Source organism: Dicentrarchus labrax, unplaced genomic scaffold, assembly GCF_905237075.1.
Source record: "Dicentrarchus labrax unplaced genomic scaffold, dlabrax2021, whole genome shotgun sequence".
Lineage (NCBI taxonomy): Eukaryota > Metazoa > Chordata > Actinopteri > Moronidae > Dicentrarchus > Dicentrarchus labrax.
In genome coordinates, this window is record NW_026136710.1 from 5239947 (window position 1) to 5265253 (window position 25307).

At 42.0% G+C, this 25307-nt stretch overlaps 1 protein-coding gene across 4 annotated transcripts in view; it reads left to right on the forward strand.

Moving 5' to 3' along the window:
* The window catches only part of arhgef28a (Rho guanine nucleotide exchange factor (GEF) 28a), a 40978-nt gene that overhangs the window by 8065 nt on the left and 7606 nt on the right, over positions 1 to 25307 (forward strand). Inside the window, exons 3-34 of one of the 4 annotated variants that reach the window (XM_051411708.1) lie at positions 314 to 461; positions 548 to 925; positions 3479 to 3668; positions 4403 to 4592; positions 5159 to 5228; positions 6704 to 6750; positions 6961 to 7033; positions 10403 to 10518; positions 10616 to 10878; positions 10961 to 11135; positions 11249 to 11360; positions 12045 to 12131; positions 13509 to 13551; positions 14433 to 14534; positions 15613 to 15736; positions 16388 to 16523; positions 17252 to 17307; positions 17431 to 17491; positions 17645 to 17780; positions 17884 to 17999; positions 18851 to 18991; positions 19188 to 19438; positions 19528 to 19653; positions 19772 to 19889; positions 20023 to 20277; positions 20392 to 20468; positions 20626 to 20804; positions 20925 to 21013; positions 21110 to 21295; positions 22022 to 22257; positions 23030 to 23077; positions 23791 to 24309. In XM_051411708.1, the coding sequence (XP_051267668.1) occupies positions 314 to 461; positions 548 to 925; positions 3479 to 3668; positions 4403 to 4592; positions 5159 to 5228; positions 6704 to 6750; positions 6961 to 7033; positions 10403 to 10518; positions 10616 to 10878; positions 10961 to 11135; positions 11249 to 11360; positions 12045 to 12131; positions 13509 to 13551; positions 14433 to 14534; positions 15613 to 15736; positions 16388 to 16523; positions 17252 to 17307; positions 17431 to 17491; positions 17645 to 17780; positions 17884 to 17999; positions 18851 to 18991; positions 19188 to 19438; positions 19528 to 19653; positions 19772 to 19889; positions 20023 to 20277; positions 20392 to 20468; positions 20626 to 20804; positions 20925 to 21013; positions 21110 to 21295; positions 22022 to 22257; positions 23030 to 23077; positions 23791 to 24309 (4848 nt within the window). The remainder of the gene's footprint in view (positions 1 to 313; positions 462 to 547; positions 926 to 3478; positions 3669 to 4402; positions 4593 to 5158; positions 5229 to 6703; positions 6751 to 6960; positions 7034 to 10402; positions 10519 to 10615; positions 10879 to 10960; positions 11136 to 11248; positions 11361 to 12044; positions 12132 to 13508; positions 13552 to 14432; positions 14535 to 15612; positions 15737 to 16387; positions 16524 to 17251; positions 17308 to 17430; positions 17492 to 17644; positions 17781 to 17883; positions 18000 to 18850; positions 18992 to 19187; positions 19439 to 19527; positions 19654 to 19771; positions 19890 to 20022; positions 20278 to 20391; positions 20469 to 20625; positions 20805 to 20924; positions 21014 to 21109; positions 21296 to 22021; positions 22258 to 23029; positions 23078 to 23790; positions 24310 to 25307) is intronic. The other 3 variants (XM_051411709.1, XM_051411710.1, XM_051411711.1) reach the window with 3 other exon arrangements.

Consider the following 25307-nt stretch of genomic DNA (forward strand, 5'->3'; position numbering starts at 1 on the left):
ATGAAGGTGGATCATGAGGTAGACGCTCAGTTGGGTGCCGCTCACTCCCATTGTGAGAAAAGGACTGGTGTCTTTCTTCTTTTCTGCCTGCTGCCCCATTTTTATTCTTCTATCTGGTTCAATGAGTACAGTGAACCTTACAGTGGGATAAGAAAATACATTTTCTTACTTATTTCCACTTAAATTGGAGCTGTTACAATGCAATGATGATATGCATTTTACATTGGTTGTGAGTGAAGACTATTTCTGGGAATTATATACTTTGGTTGTGTTGTATAAGAAATTAAATTGGATTTTCTTTCTCTCATTTCAGGGACAAGTGGAGGACCATGTAAGGGTACAAGAAACCAATGCTCCTGAAGACGCAGAGTTTTATGTTGTTGTACAAGGCTCAACGCTCACACATGTGACGGGAGCAAAAAGAGGAGATGATGGGCTGACCCTCTGCTTCACAGTTCCCGGTATGTCCTACAACAACACTCACTCAGATTTCTCTCTGTGGCCTGCCGTTGTCTCAATACCACCTATCATGACTTATCTCCCATAGGCCATGCCCTTGCGGAAGTTGTCTCTGTCACATCCTACTTTTACGCAGAGGACCAAGTCAAGCCATGCAAGGGGGAAACATCTCTTGAATACCTTAGCGACATTGCCCAGGAAGCTGCAGAGTACCTGAGTGCAAGCAGGGACCAGCTTGGCCCCCAGAGCTACCTAGAAGTCCTTAATAGGTTTTCCACGTGGACGCAGGCGGCTGACGAGGAGCTCCCTACTGTAGGGTCAGACCGCGGTGAGAAGGATGTGCGGAGCAGACAGAGTTCAGGTGATGAAGCTGGTCTCAGGCAGCTGGATGAGAAGATCACGCAGGCCATGGCCAACATGGATTACCCTCCGCAGTGGAAGAACATTGACAGTCAGCCTAGAGAAGGTAATGAAATAGGAAGTTGGAGTGGTGTGGTCTTGTAGGTTGCCAGAGGTCCTTTCCTATCATCAATGTTTTTCTGACACTTCCAGAGCACAGATAGATCTACAGATTGTGCTGTATGAATCATTGAAACTTCAAAAACCAAACTAGTCTGACCAAAACGAAGCACATTCAGGAGGTTTGTATTTGTTTGGATGTATTTCAGTCTCCTATATGAGTTAAGGATGTTCAGCCACAAATCCTAGAGGCCTCATCCACACACACTTGTGCTCTGCTATTTCCTGGAACATAGAAAAACCCCAGAGGTCAAACATCAGGGATTCCCCTCTGCTCAGCAGATATGAGGAATACTCTTGAGTGAGTGGCAAAAAGCAACTCTTCAATTTCCAAAAGACTGTTGTTGCTGTTATGTACTTCCTGGAGATGTTCCTAATGACTGGTTCACCTAAGTTCAAAAACACATTTTTGGTGACTTTACTCTAGGTAGTTTACCCAGGTTTTAAGATATCCATCCTGTTTTCATAGGGACTATTTCTTCAGTAGAAAGGAGCTAACTCATCCAGAGTGATGTTTTTAACCCTTAGATGAATAGGTAATTTGAACGTACACGTTCTACAAGTGGGTCAGAAATGACCTATATTAGAATTAGTGGTAGTTATGATTTATCGTCATATCTTTGCTCAAACTATTTACCTGATTTCCACACAAGCATTTTTTTAGTTTATGTTTATTTGTCATTTCATAATCTCAGATATCTTGAAACCTGCTAAATTAAAACCACAACTATCGTCATAGCCGCATAACACTAGGTTGTTTTTTTTTGTAATTTGTGTGAGCTGACCCTTTATCAAACAAACAATATTAGTTCTTCTGGTTAATATAGTGGTGTTTAGAAGGTTTCAAACTCGACATGAGACCTGACTGCACAGCCCAACTCTTTCATCACATGATGTGCAGGTCCAGCCAGCCAGCCAGCCGGGCAGAGGTTGGTGTGCTCCAAAGAAGGAGCAATTACTGCCATTATTCCTCTTCAGTCAGATTAGACTTGTCTTGCAGACCTCTGTGTCTGTTAAATCAACTCCCACAATCCTCCTCTGCACTGCACTTCACACCACAGCTGTGTCAGAGTTGTTTCTGGCGTCTGGCCTCAGATTTTGTTATTTATGATGTTTCATTATTTCAAAGAAGTCTCTCCTCATTGTTAGGAACTGAGGGTGAAACACTCATAGCTTTTCAAGGTATTACTAAATATTGAACAGAGGTGCAGTGAGATTAAGACATTGAAGAGAATGCCTTAGTATGGAAAAGTATACTGAGTTGATAGATTGGTGCAGATAGTTTATTGCCTCCTGAAAGTTCCAGATTTATTTATTTAGCATGGGAAGAAAAAGGAAATGAGGCTGTCTGAGACAGACTGGATCAGCCCTCTGCTGATTCAGTCTTAGAAGGTATCCTCTCAACAGACAGCAGCATAGTATATTATGTACATGGCTTGCTTCAAAAAACAAATGTATATGCAAAACATGGGCGAGGTGAAAAATGCAAAGTAGCTGTCGGCCCCTAGTCTCTCAATGCGCTATTTATTTGTCTATTTAACAATGACGTTCTTGTTTGTTGAACTTTGCATGAAGAGCATGTTCAGTATTCACTCTTCTCAGTTGGTTGAAACTGGGTCACAATTAACGGCGCCACTGTGGAGGTGATGGGGCATTTCAGTTCATCTCAGGGCTCCTACAACAAATTGGGGGAAAAGGAGAAAATAGGAGTTGTTTTCTTCTGCTCATTGTTTCTGGGTTCAAAAGATAGCACCATGGCAACCTTCAGCTCTCACACTTAGAGGGAAGGCCCAAAGATAAAGTACCTCTGGCCCTCTCGGAAACAGTCTTTCATCCTGTGCTTACAAAACAGCAAGGGTGTATACGGAGGATTTGTGCCAAGCTGTTGCCACCCTGTGCTCCTGCATGATATTAACCTAGAGAACGTGTGTTAAAGAATCATTCAGTCACAGTGAATCGGGACTGTTTATATACCATTATACTTGCTGTTTATGCTCCCTTATACTCCACTGCACACAAGGCAAAAGGCAGCCACTGTTTCACAGCAGGTGTTGGCTAAGTGAAACATCCAGTTTTTCTGGGTAGTAATATTATTGATATACTGCAGACCTTAAGCCTTTCATTCCTTAATCTGCACAGTTTGCTACTGTCTCACATTCTGTACATATGCAGCAGATGATCTGTGCATCTGCACAGAGTTGAGAGAGCATGTGTAGAATGCCAAACCCTGATTAATTTGAAGGTTGATGGAAAGGTTTACTCTGCATACTGTAAGGGGCTGATGCTTCTATCAATTTGGGAGTTGTTGATAATGATATATCAGTAATTTTTTTATCTTAAGTATGCATGGTCGGGATATTATACCCCTGTATGCAAATTTGTTTTAAGATGAAAAGCCTTTCATAGTTTCTGATTCCTGCATTCATTTCAGGTAAAACTGCACTACACAGTGCCTCTCCCTGCATATCATTACCTCTTCAATCTTTGTCTCTCCCTCTAGCTGCTGAGCTTCAGCCCAAAGAAACCCTCCTTCACCTCGCAGTGCGTTTGGGTTTGGTCCATCTCTCCCGTTTCTTAATTCACCAACCAAGAGGTCAAAGGGCATTGACTTTACCCAATCGGGAGGGGGACACACCCCTCCAGCTGGCTCAGAAGGATGGACAGCATGCCATGTTCAGGGTGCTGGCAGCGTAAGTCTATGATTTTGTCTTATCTCTTATTTGTGAGAGGAGGAGGGGTTTTAAGGCTTTCTGGAATCATTTTCAATTGCGAATGAAGCTCATGCTATTATTTTATATTAATAAGCTGCTGGAAACAACACATCATCCAAAAACAAGTTAGTCATGACTTAGACATTATCAGTACAGGGAGGCCCACCACTTTATCAGAAGACCACACATGCAAACATCAAACACCTTTGTCTTATCAGGAATTTTTCATTGGTAAAATAACACACATACAACATAAATCCACTCGATAAGCAAAGGAAAACACGAGACTCAGTTAAAACCATCTGTCCTTTATAGACAAGTACAGAAATCTGCTCAAGCAGCAAAAGAAAATAAAACTGTTTATAGACTGCACAGTAGAGTTCCTTCAGACATCATATTTCAAAATGTGACTGCTGGTTTTAGAAAGTAACAGGAGCTGTATGTGGAATAGATTAGTAAGGACTGAAATGTACACAAAATTCTCCTTTAAACACCTAAAATGTGTTTAATATGCCCAACGTTTTTACCTTCTGTGGTAAAGTTGTACAGATAGAGTTTGAGAAGGCAAAGTAAATGATGACTAATGAAGATTTCTGATAAGGCTTATTCATAGGGGAGGCTCCTTTCTGTTCTCATTAAATTCACTTTATGTTAACTTCACTTCCTCTGATATGTATTCTAATTGTGGGTGCGTCTTTGTCTCGCCTCATCAGTCCTCCAGGTCCTGTAGTCGGCCCTGTTCCAGGTGTGTGGTGTGTATGGTCTGACAACTCCTGCATGCTGAGGTATTGTCCCAGGACGGACTGTCTGACCCTGACTGTGCGGCAGACACCCGGCAGCTGCCCTCAGGATGGCATCACGATCCTCCGAGACAGACTGGGAGACAAAAGCATCCTCAAACTGGTGAGAGTGAACCACCTTTGTTTAAAATCCTTATCGCAATCACATCTGCTTTACAATATAGCACACAAATGGCTAATAAATATTCCCATGCGTCTCTGTGCATGATGTAATGTGTCGTTGCCGTTGAGATAACGCCATTTGCACCAGTTTTGTTTGGGCTTGTGTAAACAGTAAACCCTCTGACTCTCACACCCTTTAACGGGCAATCATACATTTTGATAAGGGTTGAGCAAGTAACAGTAAACACAACACTGCAGCGATTGCAGTTTGTAAATCAGAGGGTATGAAGGGGTAATATAACAAGGACAGGCAGATCAGGATGCAGTAATAGTAGCTCGTTCAGACTGAACTTGCATTATGTTATGAAATATTTGATCTCATTAGTCACTCTACAGATTTTTGCTGAAGCAGTTTTACAGCATTAACATTATTGTAGTCAATAATTATGGCAGTATGACCATAAAACTGTATAACATCACAAATCTTTGCTTTTGGCTAGTATTTGCTGATTTCCTTGTGTAATTTACAGTGTGACTGTGTTAACTTAAGATCTGTTATTGTTCCAGATCAATGTGCTCAGAACTGATAGTGAGGCAGACATGGGAAGCAAAGACGAATCCCTTCCTAGTGATGCAGGTAAGGTGATTTTATTAATTCAATTCCTGTTTACAGGGGCCATTTATTACCTTCAGACTTTGCAGCCGTTTGATAATGAGGTTTGGTTATCAGTGACTATCCTGATCAACCTGCATGCGAAAGTAGTTAAGTGCAATTCTACATCAAGAATTTCTGAGCAGAATTACTTATTTTACAACGAATAGTACAAGTACTTGAACCTGTACTCAATAAGTAAGTACTTGTAATCAACTTTGTGTTTACCCATGATACTCCTACTTGAGAGACTCAATCCAGACATGTGGATTACCAGCATTCTCCCTTATGTGCCACATGCTAGCTGTCCCATGGATGTAGCAGCTGTGTAACATGAGCTGCAATAAATAAGCATCACACACGCAGAGATACGAGAGACACACAGTGACAGAAACTCATCAGGACTCACAGATGTAATGTCTAGTCCTTAAATGTGTTGTCAATTAGTTGATTTATAAGAATTTGGATAATCCATTAATTATAATATTTTAATTCACATATGAATTGGTTTCTTAATGCAGATTTTCTCTGTTTTTATGTCACTCTAAACTAAATATATTTGATTATGGACTGTTGTTTTGACTTCTGCAAAATAAGCAATTTAAATACGTCACCTCAGGGTCTGGGAAATCGCGATGGCCATCTTCTTTACTCTTTTCTAACGATCAACAGATTGCTCAATAATACAAATAATCATTAGCTGCAGCCCCGATATTGCCATCACTGCATGCACAAACAGCTCTTATTTGCTGTCTGTGTGTGGCGGTTATGCAGAGTGCAGGGACTTCACTGAAGGGCGGTGCAAAACAAACCACCACAGATCCACTTGAGCAAACATTTGTATGTTCAGACATCCATCATTTACAACCTAAAGAGACTAAGAAAACATTTCCAACAGACACCATAAAAGGAGCACTCTCTTTTACACGTGTGTTTCTTCTTCTTCTGAGTGTACAGAGCAGATTGTGTTATTGTTTTCCTGGGGTGACATGCTCAGGCTGGCATGCAACCACACACAGAGAGAGACCCTTGCAGATCTTCAGTGCTGCCATTACCTCTTTTATTATTCGGTTTGCCTTTCTCTGTCATACACACTCACATGCACACACATTTGGTAGCTCTCAATTAACCTGTGGCCACTGTTTTTGGTAACCATAGAGATGGCAGATGGCAGTATCGACTCATAAAGGGAAGCAGTAGGTGTACCTCAGTATTGACCTTAACCCTGTCCCGTCTTCAGTAGCCATCCATTAATCCTCTGGAAATAACAACCTCACAGTAGGGAGTATGTGCTCTTCCTCTGGACCTGCTGCTTTGCACGAGCACAACATCTCATTGGCCAGTTTTCCATTCCTGGATAGTAGAGTCATATCCAGAGGACCTGACTGTTCCTGGGAGGAGGAGGAGGAGGAGAGCATGTTATGCATCAACTTCTGGTTAAATATTTTTATTTTGCACAGGCATTAGCAGGGAGCTCCGAGTGGAAGAGCATGTGCTGGTGGACAATGTGAGTATACTTACAGATACATGTGTGAGTCTGTGCTACCGAGTGTGTTGTGTGTCTCTAAATATTTATAGACTTGCCTTAAAGTTTTTTGCTGGTTCTTTGCATGCAACTGGGTATGTATCTGTGTTGTTTTAAAGTAAACAATATTTGACTTTTCCTAAGAGCAATACGCCCTCTGTTGTGTTTTTTATTGTTTTTATTTGTTTGAAGGTTTTTGAAGAACAGCTTGTACTGTCTTTGGATGACGACGATGATGTTGAAGAGTACACATCCTCATTATCTGGTAATTCTTCTCTTCTCTCTCTCGATCTTTTTATATCAAGGATTAAAGATAACTGAATTATTTTCTTGCTCAACATTTTGGCTCGGCAAACACAACAGCAACTTATCAAGACCAAAATTTACATTTTAATATTATGGAAATAATACTTGGGCATCTGGCTTCCATTGCTGGGTAATAGAGTCATATCCAGAGGACCTGATGTTGTGCCGTCAACACGACGTGTGTCATGCATCAACTTTTGGTTACATAAGTATTTTTATTTTACAAAGGCATAAGCAGAAAAGCACCATGTGGCTTAAATGATGAACCGGTAATTCATAAAAAAAACACAGCAACATATTTGTGGCTGTACTGAACAGCAGGGTGTGGGAACAACAAGCAATAAGAGTTGAGAAGCCTTGACAGGAATGTTTTCTCTTGTGGCTTTGGCACAATATGGAGAGCTCTGTTTTGAATCACATCATAGGAAATCAATATACTTACTGTTGCACAGACAGAAATTCACTTTTGTCTCAGGTTGATGAGCACTTTTCTTTGATTAAATGGATGTATTATCCTTCAGGCAGAGCAGGTTGGGGTCTACCCGTTGGCTTCCACTATGACTCAGTCTGAGACTTCAGAAATCTGCCCTGTCACTGGGACAAAGACAGGAATGGGGTCAGGCTTGTCCCACTCGAACTCTGTCTAAGCTGGTAAATGCCCCCCTCCCCTCTGGCTTGTCGCACTGCCATCCCCTCCCCCGACTCCCCTTGGACAGTGGAGCTCTGTACTTGAATTGAGAGGGGGGATGTTAACAAGCTCAAATATCGTAGGTTTACAAAAGCTGACATTTTAGACGAGCTACATACATTAAGCTTGAATTCTCTTTAACCACACACGTGCACAAAAGATTGTACAGGCCTGGCTAGCTGAAACACTCACAGGCTAGTAAAACATTTGAGGAGGATGCTCAAAATGTTTCAGGTGTTGCCACGGTTACTGTGAATGTTAATTTCCTGTGTGTTGTTGTGGAAGAATGAAGAGTTTGCTGTAAACTCTAGAGGGACCCTGGTGCTGCTGAATGTAGCCTATAAACTTTGTGACCATAAACTGAAGTGTGTCTCCTTCGTGAAGTAGTGATGAGTGACAACCCAGGAGCATTGATCCCCCTTAAGCAGACTGCAGATTCTTCGGTGTTGCTCAAGTCATCAAACTCACTGTTGAGCTGAATACTTTTGTTGGGATGTGAAGTGCCTCGAAGACGCTGTGGTACAAAGTTGTCATCCAGAGTTATTGTTTTTTCCAGATCTGTTGAAATGATCGTAAGTTTTTCTCTGGTTTCACTGACATAACTCAGGAGTGTCAGTTATTGTTGGAGCTAACCAGTGTGACAATTAGTCTACCAGCTGAGACTGGTGCTGCCTCAATCTGTCACCATCCTGTAAATGAAACAGAGGAGAGATTTGTGTGGAAAGAGGTATGCACACTGACAGTTTGATTTGAGCAAATAGGCAGACAGAGACATATAGAGAAAACAAGATACACACGATGAGTGGATATAAGAAGTGTGCCTTGTATGTTTTAGCTCCATGCTAATGGCTTCACTGTGTGAGAGCAGCAGAGAGGAAATGCCTCTGTGATGCCCAGGATTTCCCTTACACTAATGCTGGCATGGTTGGTCCAGACATCAAAATCTGGGTGGAAAGTGCACAGAGAGCTATAAAAATGGCTTCTCAACAAGGGAGGTTATTTTCCACATTGTTATAGTTGAAATACCTTTACATTTTTTACACTTTAACTTGAGAAGATGCTACTTTGTACTTCTGCTTTACTACATTTCAGAGGGAAACATTGTAGTTTTTAAGTGCACTATATACGCTTGACTGCTATAGTTACTAGTTTCTCGTGTCTCATGTTAAAAAGTAACAACACTAAGGGTCTACACAGCCATGCTTGTAAATCTGTACATCCCGCCTGATTGGTACTGAGGATGTGCATCTGTAAACAGAGCTGAGAAGGAAGCGAGATGGCTCACTCATTCGCTATTTCCATCGTCAAAAGAATTATGTGTTACTTAAGAATGTCATTGAATAAGACAGTCTGCAGTCTGATGGGTTATATGATATGGTGTAAACATGGTGATTTATATATACTATATAAATCGTGTATGTCATTTTTTGACTTTATGTATGGGATTGTTCCCTACGGAGTCTTTTTGGCCCCTATGGCATCATGTAACTTGCAATATCAAAGTTTGCCGCTGAGCCCTTGCAGACGTGCGGGTCAGCGCTGATCCTGGGGGCCTGCACTAGGTTAAAGCTGGGTGGGATAAAAAAAAAGAAATGTGGCACATTGATGCTTTGAGCTAAATGCTAACGTCACCGTGCTAACATGCTCCCAGTGACAATGGCAACATTCTGATGTTTGGTAGTTTTTTCAACTTAGTTTAGCATGGTAGCATGCTAACATTAATAAGCACCAATCACAGAGTATAGTTGAGGCTGATGGGAATGTCATTGTTTTGCTATGCATGTCGCCTCTGGAGACTCACCTGTACTGGGGCCAAAAATAAAGGAGGACAAAACAGAACAAAGGAGTTTCTGTGATAAACACTGGTTTTAAACAGCTCAAACAGAGCCCAGGTGTTATAGTCATGTTATTTTTTACCCTGTGTATCAATATCATACAGAGAGGTTGTGTACATGACTGTTGTTCAGCAAATAAATGACTCAACAAAAGCCAATAATCCTGTTTTTTCCAGCAAATAGAGAGCCTGCTGGTAAGGTTGATATGTGGAGATTTCTATGAAAACAAACCTTTAAAGGTCAAACAGGGAGTAGGTATGCAGTGTCTCATCCCATTTTCCTTTCTTTACTCTAAGCCTTGACATTTAAATGATGAAAGATCAATGAATTATGGCACAATGATCTGGAATTACTAGAAAGAAGCAAAACAGAAGGCTTATCAGAACTGAAGTCGATATATTATTAAATGTTGGTTTATTTTTATTCTTTTTTTTTATGTTTATCTTTTCTGGCATTTTAAAGTTTTCTCTTTTATATGGTTGTTGATGTGTTTTTGTTGTCTGGTTAAGATATCTGGTTGTCTCAGGCAGCACTGAGAGCTGCTGCCTGTGTTCGGCCAGACTTTTAAGTGTCTGGCTGCTGCTAGGATGAATAATGGTAACGAAAAGTGGCTTCTCACCATGTTCTGTAGCAGTAAATCATTCAGCAGGATCAAAACAAATTCCTGGTAGACATCTTGTACAGTACAGTACCGTTGAGTCGTTGATCTTAACAGGGAAAATGGAGTGGAGACAAAGAGAAGTTGTTTTAATGATTATAAACTATACTGAAGCTATCCTGAGATTCTACTGTGTGTTTATCACAGTAAATGGGCATCCCGTGCAGTCCAGTGGAGTCCAGAGCCAGTTCACCCAGTGTGCTACAGACCCTCTGCTCTCCATGATCAACACCAGCAGTCAGACCATCACACAGCAGACGCAGGTCATACATCAACCTCTGCCATTAAACCCCAAATGATCGTTTAATCTTCTCTGTTTTGCTACTTTTTAAAATGTATTTCTCTCTTCTTTTACCTCAGGCGGAAGATGCCGACATCCAGTACAACGTCAGCGGAGTGACCAGGGAGAGCACAGGGACAGACAGCGGGTTATGGGATACAGTAGACTCAGAAGATCTCTTGCTAGCAACCGACACTCCTCCACCCTATCCTGAAGATCTCTACTCTCCCTGTTCTCCCCCACTCTCACCTGCTGACCAGGCCCTCACCAGGCTGAACCGTCCCGCCTCCTCTGAGACGACCACCCAGAGAGAAAGTCCGCCCATGGACAGCTGCGACCTCAGGTATTAAATATCTCCAATCAGAAGGTAGAGTTTTCCCGTTGCTGGTGTGTGTCTGTGTTTAACTGGTTGTTAATTCCTCCAGTCCCAGTCTAGTGGCTCTGGAAGTGGACAGTGAAGAGGACACAAAGTCTCCGCTTTCCCCGCTCTCTTCAGATGTTGAGAAAAGTGAGGACAAAAGGGAAAGCTGTCGTCCATCCCCTGACCTCACTTGCACCCGCAGCCAGTCGGCCTCCTCAGCATGTGAACCCACCACAAAAGTAAACTACCATGTCACCATCCTCTCACCCATGTCATCAGATAATTTCACTTCTCCTAAAATCACAAGAAGCAAGTCTTATGTTTTTGTTTTCAATATTTTTTCCTTGTCTAGGAATTGGGTGACCAGGGGATTCGACTGCGTTCGTATTCCTACTCTTCCCCCAAAATCAGTTTGCGTCCTGCTCGTTTTTCCCGGGACAACCACACCTCAGATATCAGCCATGGTCAGTATCACTGGGACTCCCTAACTTGGTTAGAAATCTAGTCTAACTCATAACTAACAATGTTTCCATGGACCCAGAACTGACTTCATTTGTTTGGTGTGTCATTAATGGTGTAGTCTCATACAAGATTTATTGCACCTGACTTTTTACCTTTTGTTCATTTTAAACCTGCTTTTAACTGTAGAAAGTCTCACTACTAACATAATGCAGTCAACTCCCAATATGTGCTTAAAGAGATATTTGCTATTCGCTTTCTTGCCATGAGAAGATCAATAAATGTGAAGCTACAGAGAAAAGACACTTAGCTTAGTTTAGCTTGTCTTAGCTTTTTTTTCCAATGTGGATTGATGGGGGATTATATGCTGCATTATTTCTTTTCTGGGGGCAGTGCCTTCCTGGAGTTTTGTCCTCAGACAAGGTTGTCATAACATTTCTGAAAAAGCACAGACATGAGCATTGATCATCTTAATCTCTTGGTAAGAAAGCAGATAAGTAAATATTTCCCAAAATGTCAAACTATTCCTTTAACAAAGGGCTTTTTTTCTCCAAATATTCACAATGAGGCTACACCCCTGCATGAACAGTGATTTAAGAGCTGTCAGACTGGAGTTGACTGTACGTGGTGATAGTTTACATCCTCTGTAGCTGATGTGTGAGTAGCCCTCTGTCCACTGTGCCCTGTAGATGCCGTGCTCCACAGTGTCAGCCACAGCCGATCTCTCCTTCAGGCCCTCTCTCTGTCTAAATCTCTGTCTCTGCTCCACCCTAGTAGTAAGTACTGGACACCTGCAGCCGTCACACTGCGCTGAGGCCCAGCGCCGCCACTGTCAGTGTCAGTGCCTGTGTGTGTGTGTGTGTGTGTATGTGTGTGGGTGGGCTGACTTGATTCGAATGCAAAAGATCTTTTAAAGTGGCTATAATCAATAGTTTTATATTAACAATGGAGCATATCACTAACACATGACACCTGACCTGCAGTTCCCCTTGTGGCATGTTTTAGCTCATTGTTTTGGTTTCACAGCCCCTCAGATTTCACTGTTTTGGTTCATTCTCACCGCTCTCATCAGCATCTTTTCCTCCTCATCTTTACCTGTTTTCACTGATACAGCTCTGATACACTCACTGTATACCACCTGCCCAGCACTGAACAAAGTTAGCAACTATCTGGTGAACATAGTGGAGCATTTAGCTGCTAAAAAGCTTGATATTTTCAGATATTTTAAGTGAATATTGAATTTACATTCATCAAGTGGCCAAAAACATGACTCCACTGAATGCTAATGTTGCTCCGTAACTACCAAATGTTGCCTGGTTCAAATATAACCAAAACAGAAACATGACTTTGAAGTTTAGTTTTTATCCTCCTGTGTGGAGAGAGCAGGACTTTTTTCAGATCAGAACTGCCACTTGCTCTCCAGATTTAAGGGCTTTTATATAACATTAGTTGAAAACACAAAGGTTATAATTCTTTGAAATGTTAAATCTGTGAATATTTATCCAAGAAAAAGCTCATTTTGAAAAAACGAAAAACTAAAAGTAAAAATCAGCTGGAATTAGAAAGGTGAATTAAAAAACAACGATCAGTACAAGTACAAATTAAATTAGAATCATGAAACTATAATAACCTTTGGTGTGTGTTTGCATGCGTGTCTGTGCGTGGCTTTCCTGGCACAGCTTTATCGTGATTAGAATAGGTGGGAGTGGGAGTGCAAGAAGAAATCACAGTTGCAGTGACATAAATGTGCAGCCTTGTGAGGGACGTGAAGTGTCTCTGAGGGCTCAGTGCTTTGTGTCTGTCTGTGCTGTTGTTCTGTCTTTGTTTACGTACCTGTGGATCATCTCTGTTGCTTTGCATATTAAATGTGGTTGTATTCAGATGCTTCTATGTGAACCTGTTCAGACGGTGAACAGCTCCACCCGGCTTGAAATGAAACCTGACAGGATTTTTTATACATTATATGAAATGTATATTTGACTTTATGATATTTACTTTGAAAAAAATGTTCTTCCCCAGTCTGAGTGAATAAGAATGGATAAATATTTGTTATGCTGCCGGAGTTTGTCTCTTTTTTTTTCATGTCCATTTTTCCGTTTTCGAGTTCTTGAACAATTAGTTTAACAACTTCTCCTCATTCTTTCTGTTCACAGAGCAAAGAGCATTCGGTACATCAGAGCAGTCGCATGAAAAAAGGTATTTATTATTATTTTTCCAAATACCAAACGTCTCAGCCTTCCTTATTGGCTTTGCTCATCTGGGCTTTTGCTCTTCATTAAAATGACAGCACGTTTAATCAGATATGTAATCCCCAGGGCCAAGAGCAACATATGTGTGTAACCATGACAACCGGGTTGCTTGGTGACAGCGGTACTCTGTGAAGTTTGCTGCCGCCTTTTATAAAGCTCTTTTGTCCTTGTGAAGCAGAGCTGGTTTCGTGTGTGTCACTGGTGTTTTGATCCTCTCTGTGTCTTCGAGTGACAACAGAGGTAGTGACGTACAGATATCAGTGTGACCCTGAGCTACTTCCAGCCCTGTTTTTAATGCACAATGCCTTCGCTCTGTTTTTCATCTATGGCTTACAGTGTCATCTTGCCCCTGGGAAACTTATTTTCAGATATGACCGGCTGTGTCATGGGTGCATGTCGCAACACATAATGAAAGTACTGTATGTTACAAAGCACGGGCAAATTATGGTCAATCTAGTATAAAATAATGAACACAGTGTTGCTTTATATGGCCTTAAAGGAAAGATCCTTTACTTTTCCCATTCCAATCAGCCTATTTTCACTGTTGAAAGATGCTAATTGATACAGTATTTCCTCTGCCACTTCATGTATACATACCCTAATTGAACTGCCACTCTTCAGTAGCTCCCCCTAGTGGAAGATACTAGACAGAATCAGGGATAAAAGAACAGCAGACAGCATTATTATTTTCCATTTCTGTTTTGTTTTCTGTTAAGGGAAGTTTCTTCTTTAATATTTAATTATAGCATGTGTCCTGGGCCTTTGTGGCCTCTCATCAGCGTTAAAACACCAGTGTATGTCCGTGTGTGTGTGCGCTGTCCTTTGCAGGGAGATTAGGTTCCGTAAGCGAGCCCAGTCTGCTGATGATGAGGGCAGCATGGAGCTGGCAGAGTCCCTCCAGCATCTCACCCTGTCTGAGTTCCTCAAAGAGTATGTGGGGGGGGGTCGAGCCCCGTTCGACTGTTCTAGCATCCTTGACCGTCCACGTCAAACAGATTAACCCTAACCAAAATTTACAGCACGTTTACGCCCTGACAAAACTGCAACCTCCTCTCCTCTCCTCGTTTCGTCTCCTTTTTGTTTCCTCTTGTCTGCTCTCGTCTCCTTGTTCCCCCTGTGCGCCTTTCCTTGTTTCCTCTATTCTTCTTGCCTCCTATCCTTGTCTCCTCTCCTCACCTTGTCTCCTCTCCTTGTTCCCCCATTCTCCTTTTTTTCCTGTACTCTCCTTGCCTTGTCTCTTCTCCTCCTCTCTTCTCCTTCTCTCCTTACCAAAACTTACAGCATGTTAACCACCTGACGAAACTGCAACCTCCTCTCCCCTCCTCGCCTCTCCTCTCTTCTCCTCTCCTCGTTTCGTCTCCTTTTTATTTCCTCTTGTCTGCCCTCTTCTCGTCTCCTCTTCTCCCTTTTCCTCTTGTCTCCTTTTCCCCGCTCCTGTCCTTATTCCCTCTACTGTCCTTGCCTCGTCTCTTCTCCTCCTCTCCTTTCCTCTCCTCCCCTAGCAGCAGAACAATAATTACAGTAGGTTGTCTTTTATCGTAACACTGTGCACCAAAAGTCTGCCTTTGTTGTTGTGCATGTATCCAGCCTCTAACAATTCTACTAATTTTACTTTACTTTCAGAGCAATGTCGCTGAGAATTAACATAATTTTGTATCCCAATTTAGCGACTAACAAAGATTTATTTTTTAACAGAATTTTATGTCATTTGCTTTCATTAACATTTATTTTAACAGAATCTACATGCTGTGCAGTATCAGATGAAATTGTATTTTTTGGATGAAATGTTGAAGTTTGAACTAAACACAACCCATGACATTAACCAGTTGTTTGCTGTGCACTATAAGCATCTGTACACCTACACCAAGTCCATCATACTTGCTCTCGTTGTCCTGTTGATTCAGCAAGAAGAGATTCTTCTGCAGACCAACAGTTTTAGTATTGTGAGTTATAAAACACAACTGCGGGGTTGAGAACTTGCTCTGACTTTGTTTTCATTTTCCATCAGAATTGAAGAGGAGGAGTTGGATAAGTACAACATCCCGACAAAGGTGGAGTCAGAGAAGTACAAAGTCATTCGCACTTTCAGTTTTCTCAAGAGCCGGATGTCCAGTACCCGCAACAAGACCAAGGTAAACCACCAGCATTCCACGCCTCTGTGGTTACAGCCATTAAACACAAAATCTAAATTAAAACTGGAATATAAGAAATAACTGAACAAAACCTAGACAGGTATGTATTGGCTGATTAAATTTGACTTATTTATGCCTTCAGAAGTATTTGTAATTGTAGATTTTTTTGTAAAAGCCTGTGTCCCCAGGTTTAGACTCAGGTATGGAATATGTGACTCCATATGTCTGCTCTGTGGGAGACACAACCAGGAAATGTTTCTGGGAATAACTCAAGGTCAGAGTGACAGACCAAACATGGTGTCCGGCCTCTTTCCTTTCAATGATTAATCCTCTGTTGTTAAGTCAGCACAGAGACTGGAAGCCCTCCCCGACATGCATATGCTGTTTACGCTGCGCTCCATTTCCTTTTCGGTGGACTTTCATACGGTTTTGGAAAAAGTCAGGGATTCCTTCCAGGCTCATATATTTACTTACACGTGGGAGAGTTTACTCTGCAAATAGAAACTTGACAAAGATCTTCACTCCAGTGTACAAAAATATGAATTAAGGCCTGCTTTGCTCAGAGTTCTTGGCTGTAGTTGTCAGTCACGTTTTGTTTCTGTCTGTATGGCCTCTTTGTTTACGTCTATGTCTCTGGCATGGTTCTCCAAGGGGAAAGGGAAGGACAGAGAGGCCAAGGATAGGCAGCTGAATGGACATCGGTTTAACACAGGCTCCTGTTTAGGCCCCACCGTGTGCGTGGTGTGCGAGAAACCAGCATCTGGAAAGGACCTGCTGCATTGCTCAAGTAAGTAATAGTGTAATTCCAGTGGTGGAATGCAACCAAGTAATCAACCTCCAAATGGGTGATTTTAAGTACTTTACTTGACTTGTTTCTTTCTACTTCTACTCCGCTACATTCTTCTGACAGCTTTTACTGTACAAATATGATGATAAATATGATGCTTTGTTATGAATTAAAGTACCCAACAGTATATATATATACATATATAAGTACAGCTGAACCCATCGGTCAATTGATAGAAATGTAATCCGGAAATTTGGTTTATGGTTCCAGCTTCACACTTGTGATAGTTGGACAAAATAAAAGCATTGTGAAACTGTCATTTTTGGAAAAGGGTAATTGTGACGGCATGTCTCACAATTTTCAGAATTTTACATACCAAACAATCTATTTATGGAGAAAATAATCAGCAGATTAATCTATGATGAAAATAATAATTAATAATTAGTTGCAGTCCTATACAAAATAATAGAGAATTAGCTCTACCTCAACCACCCAAAAACACATGAGTGATAATAATCTAATAATATAACTATTATATTTTGTAGTATTACAGTCACATAAGACATTATTCTGCATTGACACTTTCACTTGTAGTACATTTTCCTGATTATACTTACATACTTTTATTTAAATTTCAATGCTCTACTTGTAGTAAAGGTTTTGAACACTTTCTCTATTAAGAGGCTTACCTTTATGTACATAAACTTGAAAATATCTTTCTTCCCCAGGTTGCCCTGCTATTGTCCATAAGGGCTGTAAGGAATCTGTCCCCCCATGTCTGAAGGTGAGTACTGTCTTGAAATATTGGAATAAAAAAATGGTTTGAACTGCTCATCTCTTCTGGAGCCTTTTCCTGGTGCCAATTGTTTATATGCCGTAACCAGCCTCTCTAATTTGTATTACTTAGAAACTTCAGGATAAGTATGCAGTTACCATGGTGAAGAACAGGACAGCATCCCTCCCACAGAGTGAGTTTACAACACAAGGGTCGTCGGCCATGAACTATTTTTCTGTCAAGCTCTTTTGTTTGTTTTGTTGTACCATGTTGTACGAGAAATGTCCTGTTATGTTTTGGTTGCACTGGGGATGGTTCTTGTTCATTCTCTTTGCTTTTCCTGCAGATTTCACAGTTAGAGACAATCCTCCTCAGTGTGTCATCCCCATCTCCACCTCTCTACCTGTCATGGCCCCTAAGGAGAAGAAAGACACTGCGACCCAGTTGAGCCCCCTCTCTGGGAGTTACGCGAACAGTGACAGGTCACAAAGCTCTCAGACTTTAAATTACATGATATGACGTGGGCATATTGGTTAAAAAAATAAGGGGTAATAATGCTTGTCTATGTTCTTCTCTGTATAACAGTCGGCTCAGCGAGGGTTCAGAGACAGAGTCTGATGCCTCCAAGGTGACCAGCCGATCAGAAGAGCTCCTGCCGACTCCAGTGTCCTCCACCTCCACTGACTCATCCTTTGGAGAAGGTATAAGGCTCATTGTATTCACTTTTTCAGATTTCCATAGAGAAATACTTAATTTATGTCCTCACGCACCCAAACGTTAATCTGTTTCCTGCTGTGAGAAGATGCTGACTAATGTAGTTTACAAGGTCCTTTTGTAACCAGCACAGGTCAGAAAAGCATCCGGTACTAGAAACTGAAGAAAAAGTGGGGAGAAAATGCAAATAAGCTGCTGACTATGCATCTATGAGTTTAAATGCTACTGTAACGCACAAAACAGAAAATGGTTGGACAGACTTGAAGATTGAAAATTATTATTTTAAAAATGTAATTTTCAGACATTGTTTTTTAAAAACAAATGAGACGATTTGTGAGTAATTCACAGTGTTACAAATTAAAGCCACATGACACCGAAATATTACAAGTAAAACTTTACTTTGATTATTGTCTGATCAATGGGTGAGGAGCCCATGTATGGTTTGGGGAAAAACATACATAACCCTACTTTGAATTTCTACAAGAATGCAATGGGAAGCAAAAAATGTATCCAAGTTTTCCACCAGCACTTAAATGCAACATGCATTTGATTCATGGACCTTAAGTCAGATATATATGTATATGTAGAATACTGACATTTATTCAAGTTGGGTTGTTTTATTTATTTGTAAAATCTGTTCAAATTGGTCTGTATTTGTGGAATGTATGTATTACTCACATATCATCATACACATTTGTAAATAATTTGTTTACTATTATTAATATTTTTTTACCAGTATTATATAATTAGAGCCGGTAATTAAGAAGTAAATTGAGATGGGTGAAAGTCTCAGTAAATGTTATGAACACTGACTGATCTGAATCCTCTCCCTCCATAGACTGCGTGGATGCGTATATCCACAGCGACATGTCTGTTGACGCTGTGGATTACGAGGCTGAGTCATGGAGTCTGACAGTAGAGCACAAGTTCTGCAAGAAGCAGGATAAACGAGCTGTCAAGAGGCAGGATGTTATCTACGGTAAGCAGATGTTAGAGTTGTGAAAGAAGACCACTGGAATGTGTCATTTTCTGCCAGTGTCAGTATTTCATATATAAAATTGTTGTATTCACATATAATTGTCATAAATTCCTACGATTGAGTAACAGATAAGGATATAATTCATGTCTTTATGTGACACATACATTGAATTTTTACATGTGTGACCCTGACGCAGAGCTGATGCAGACTGAGCTTCACCACCTACAGACGCTACACATCATGGCCGAGGTTTTCCGGCGAGGTATGAAGGAGGAAGTGCAGCTGGATACAGAAGCGGTGGAGCGGGTCTTCCCCTGTCTGGACCAGTTGCTCCTCTTCCACCACGCCTTCTTTGCCTCCATGAAGGAGCGGCGACACAGCTCAGCCCGGCCGCAGGGACATAGGAACTACCTCATCCAGCAAATCGGAGACGTCTTGCTCCAACAGGTTAGCCGCTCTTCTGGGACTACCTTTCTCCTAGGTGTAATAGATGGAAACCAGTGAGGGTGTGAATCACTGTGTGTGTTTTATTGCAGTTTTCAGATGAGAACAGAGACAAAATGAAGCAGGTATATGGAGAATTCTGCAGTCGTCACAACGAAGCGGTCAGCTTTTTCAAAGAGCTCCAGCAGCATAACAAGAGATTTCAGAACTTCATTAAGGTACTTAACCTTCCCAGAGCATCTCTTTGTATCCTGCTTTCAACCAAACTAAACTAAAAGAATCAGTTCCTATCTGCTTAGGGAGATGTAGCATAACTCTCGATGTTACTTTTTCAAGCAACAAGGTAATAATTCTTTGGTGAGACGGAGGGAGATCCCAGAGTGCATTTTGCTGGTAACCCAAAGGATTACAAAGTACCCAGTGCTGCTGGAAAGGATCCTACAATATACTCAAGGTCAGTCATCTACTGCCCTCTGCTGGCTACACGGTCACATGGTCATAACAGCACAATACACAATATTGCAGTTGGAAATGTACAAGTAAAACAAGATATCTCTCTTAGTCTTCATGTATTTATCCTTCCTCAGAGGAAACAGAGGAGCACGCCGACATTTCCAAAGCGCTGGCTCAGATTCGAGAGGTGATCACGGCCGTGGACCTGAGTGTCAGTGAGTACGAGCGGCATCAGAGGTTACAGGAGGTGTGGAGCCGCATGGAGAACCGCAGCGCAGCCAAGCTCAAGAACGGCAACACCTTCCGCAAGCAGGACATGATGGGGCCGGGACAAACGCTCAAACACCAGGGCCTGCTCCTGTGGAAGACTGCCACTGGTCGGCTCAAAGGTGACACTGGCATATACTTTGTTGTTTGATTTTTTTACACGCATCTGCATAATATGAATACATGATGAGGCTGATGATATGACAGTGTTTTCCTGCCTGTCCTCACTTCCATAGATGTGCTGGCGCTCCTTCTCACAGATGCACTCATCTTCCTGCAAGAAAAAGACCAGAAGTATACATTTGCCACCGTGGTACGCACGCATTAATTACAAGGGATTGATCTCGAAGAGACAAATACTGAGCTATAACAGCTGTGCCTCTGTTATGATGTTACACCCTATTACCTGTTCTGTTTTTCTTATCACATCATGTAATATATTATTCCTCCGCACTTTTAACATGCTCCAGGATCAGAAGCCTCCAGTCATCGCCCTGCAGAAGTTAATCGTGCGAGAAGTAGCAAATGAGGAGAGAGGGATGTTTTTGATCAGCGCATCAGCCGCCGGGCCAGAAATGTACGAGGTTCACACATCATCCAAAGAGGAACGGAACACCTGGATGAGGCTCATTAGAGAGGCTGTAGAGAGGTGTGTATAAGTCTGTGTTGTATATGTGTGTGTGTAAACTGAGGAGAAGGAGGCTGTTGAGTGCTACATATTCAGATTTCACCAACAGTTTAACCTTCAGTTACTGCTTTCTTTCCTCAGCTGTCCGGAGGAAGAAGAATACACAAGTGAGTCTGAAGAGGAGAAACGAGCTGCTGAAGCTCGTATTCAGAAGATCAATAAGTGCCAAGGTATTCAAGATCTTTACACTGTTGAATGGTTTTTCTCACCCTTGAGTTAACATTTTACAATACCTCATCTGTGAACCCTGTGAACTTGTGTACCAGAGAGTCTGACGAGCCTGGACCAGCGGATCTGCTCCAGCCTGGAAGAGAAGCTGCAGGTCTACATAGAGCTCTCTGCTCTGAGTGGGAGGACGGATGCTTCGGTGGTTGAACCGCGACTGCTCGTCCAGCCGCACTCAGAGGAGCTGCCCCAGGCTGCCGTGTTGCTGGCTGCAGCTCTGCAAGAGGGTGAGACATTTCATATATACTGTACACTGCAGAAACAAACACAGACAACACAGAACAAGAACGTGAAAAGAAAAGATATTAAAAATTGGTATTGCAAGATGTTTTGCCTTAAAAGTGAATGTAACACTTTACCATAACCCTCATTTAGCATTTACAAGTACTATATACACATTTAGATATAAATAAATGGTTTATAACACACTCTACTGTAGTTGTAAGCAGATATAAGGACATTTTAAGTGTAATGACATATTACTTAATGGGATACATCACATAGGCACTTATAGTAACTTTTTTACCCCCACGATTTTATATTTTGTTCATTAGATATTTTAGGATAAAGGTTAGTTTCTCCATACAGTTTATTTCATGACAATTGCAGTCTAGTCGTTCTTGGTCGGAGGGTATTTTAAAGAGATATTCATCCTGTGGTATACATTTATTCAGGATTTTGTTCAGGTATAATGTAACAAAAAAGGAACTCCTATTACAAATCTTCCCATTATCTTTATAGCAATCTCTTGTCAGCATGAAAAAATTAAGGGGACAAGCCCAGAAAATCTGAAAATGATTGGTCATTTTCTTTGTACCTGAGAACCTTGTTTGTAGGATGTCATAAAATAATGAGTTGTGTTCTTCCAACAGAACTCCCAGTCTCATACTTAGTGTTTTTAACTGATTAAGCAGCATATGTAGTTTCACACTTGTTTGTATTCTGTTTTCCAGCTGAGAACCTGAAAGTCACACTGTCATCCAAGGCCTGTTCTCCATTGAGTCCCAGCCTGGCCTCGGACACAGACTCTGTGTTTCCTGTCAGCCCTGCTATACTTGTACGCTCTCCCTCAGACTCTGAGGCTTCACCCGAAAACCCTGAGACCAGTGATGGGAGTTGGACAGAGGCCTTTGTGCTTCAGTCCCCAACTCTCTTGCAAAAAGCAGACACGGATGACATCGACTTCAAGGTACAGCACAGCGACTGGTATAGAAATTGCATTTAACTTTTAGCAATTCTGGTAAGACCTTGTGATATAGATAAAAATTGAGAATTAAATTGGTGTTTTTGAATTAAATATTGATGCAGCAATGTGATGGAATGTTTTCCCCATTACTGTAGTTGTGATGGTGGAGGTACAGTGGTACTGCAGAAATATTATCGGTCATTATAGCCTTTTACAGCCTGAATCTGCACCTCACCTCTTTCCATTTTACCACAGATGTGTGGCTCAAGATTGCTAACAGTTGTTTTAATAATTCAGTGCAGCCTATTAGAATTACATTTCAGTCTTAATGTGATGAATCATTGATAAGCTCATAATAAAGGAAGAGGTCCATTTAGTTCCCAGTGGTATTGCTCCATTAAATATAGATATGGAGACTTATTCCAATTACCATGCCACAGTTGTGCTACCGTGAGCAGCTTTTTGTGACCTGTGAGGTAAATGATTTTCTTATCAACTGCAATGTGATCATTTAACTCTAAACAGTGTTATAGGACACCAAGCGTCCTCAAGGGGGCGCTAATGTTGCATGAATGCCACTTTTACCAAATGTATCTCTCTCCATGAGCTTGCCATGAGAGGAAAATATTTTGACTTCCATGTAAGTAGATTGTAAAGTGTATTTCATTAACTAGCTGAAACAATGTGCCATTTACATGAAATCCTCAAAATATTGCATTGATAACACAGCAGGCTTGTTAATCTTCAGGTTGTGTGCGATTTTGTCTACTTACAGGTTGCTCAAAGTGTCCAAAGCCTGACCCAGTTACTCTACAGTCTGCAGGTGAGTGCATTACTCAGTATGCAGCTACTTTTTCATCCTGCTCACAGCCGTCATCTGCTGGGTATTATTATCCGGTCAGTAAGTCAGTAAACAAACAAACCTCTTATGTTCTCACCGAGAACGTATGCATGCTATGTTAGTGTCATACACAGTCAAGATAAAGGCTTTAATATACCTGCACACTCCAGCTTCAGTAAACAGAGAACCAACTCCGCACTCGGCTGTTTGAAGCCAAAGGAAGTGTGCTACAGGAGCGAGAATCCCACTGATCTTTTTTTCTCCTCTGAGATATATGAGGGTCTTTTGTTTCACTATTCACACAAACACTACTCTTTGGTATAAAATGTAAATTTGTGCAGAGAGAACATGTGTGTGTGTGTATTTGCATAAGGGTATGTGTGTGCACGATTCTGTGTGAGTTTGACGTTTTGATCACAATGATATTTCCATATTCAAAACTCCTGTATATGAAGCTAAAAACCGCAGTGCTACCGGTGTCGGTGGGATTATTTCACCATGTAAAGAGATGCTGTTGCCTTATCACATAAAAAGTCAGGGCACCCAGTAAAACCTGATCATGATTTCCACCACATTTTGCCATTCAAATGACCTTCTCTTACTGCCTGTTGTGAGGACGCCCACGTGGTTTAAGTGGTGGTTGAACCTTTGCATCTTCATGAATCCCATCTATCTGCCTGTCCTTTCTATGCCAGGCTACAGTGACCATCCAGGACAGCTGCTATGAGGTCCAGAGGCTCCTCCTCCAAGAGACTGGTCGGCCATCCCCACGCGTGCAGCGACCGCATCTTCCAAGCATCCGGGGAAACACCCTTCAAGAACAGGAAAAGCAGCGTAACCTGGAGAAGCGGAAGGAGGAGGTGGTGGCGGCTCAGCGTCTCCAGGACCGGCTGCGCCAAGAGAAGGAGCGCTGGGAGAGGGAGTGCCAGGCCAGGGAGAACCAGCAGGGGGAGCAGGAGAGTCGGCTGGCGGAGCGGGAGAGGCAGTGCCACCTGGAGGTGGAGCGGCTGAGGCGCGAGAGGGAAGAGTTGGACGAGCAGCTGGAGGAGTACCAGCAGAGCCTGGAGCGTCTCAGAGAGGGCCAGAGGAATGTGGAGAGGGAGCGCGAGCGGCTGGAGAACCAGCAAAAGCTGCTCCAGACCTGGGGGCATGGCCGGCAGAGGAGTCTGCCCACTGTGATTCCTCACATGGTCATCCCTCTAGATGTGCAGCAGGTAGGGGGGGGGGGGGCACCCAACTGAGAGCTATCTTCTGATATTTAATCCGAGGCGTTGGTCGAGGACTCTGTAATGCTCCTGACTAAAACTCTTGACCCTGACATGAGTGTGAGGTGATTATGGAGTTTTTATGGAGTATTTCTTGGCTAAATTTATTAATGAGAAGCTTTTCTCAGACAGCTTTCAGCCTGAGTTACGTTGGTTCACTCATTTACACTGAGTTGCTCAATCCCCTCTTGATATACAACCTGCGATAATGAGAGCAATTTCAGCATCATTTGTCTTAGTGCTCCAGCAGCTCCACTCACCAATAAACATCTTAATGATTGATGATAATTAAACCGTTGCAAATAAAAGCTCCGACAAAATAATTAAAACCACAGGCACGCTGCCCAAAAAACCAATCAATCGTGTCCGAGAGGACTTAAATTATCAACACTTTGTTTGAAAAGCACTACAGTGAAATGTCCCCCGCAGCTGGAAGGCATGAAGGATAAAGGGTGCACTGTTCTCCGTGCCCTTTACGTCTCAATGTAGCTCACATGCGCAAGCAGCAGCAGTGAAACTAATATAGCACATACATCTATGGGAGCCACTGCTGGGTACGGCTTTGTGCTGCTCAGTTCAGCAGGTGCGACTGTTCAAAAGACGCACACAGGGAGCAGTCGAATGGACAGACAAATGAGCAGACTCGTGTTACAATATTCTCTCTCTCCCTCATTAATTTACACAGCACCTTGGGCTTTTTTCAGACTAGACTTGATGAGGCTCTCCTGGCTTTTTGCAAACTTATTTATTTCCATTCATCTATTTTAGCCAGTGTGGAGGCTGCATTAACAGCAGTGGTCTGACAAAGGCGTGTGGAGGCAGTTCATGTCCTAATGTTCCCATGCTAATGTTTTAGCCAGAGGCAGCAGTTCACAGGGTCAGAGACAGATCGGATGACGTACACACACACACATATACACACACCGGCTCTCAGGTCATTTCTAATT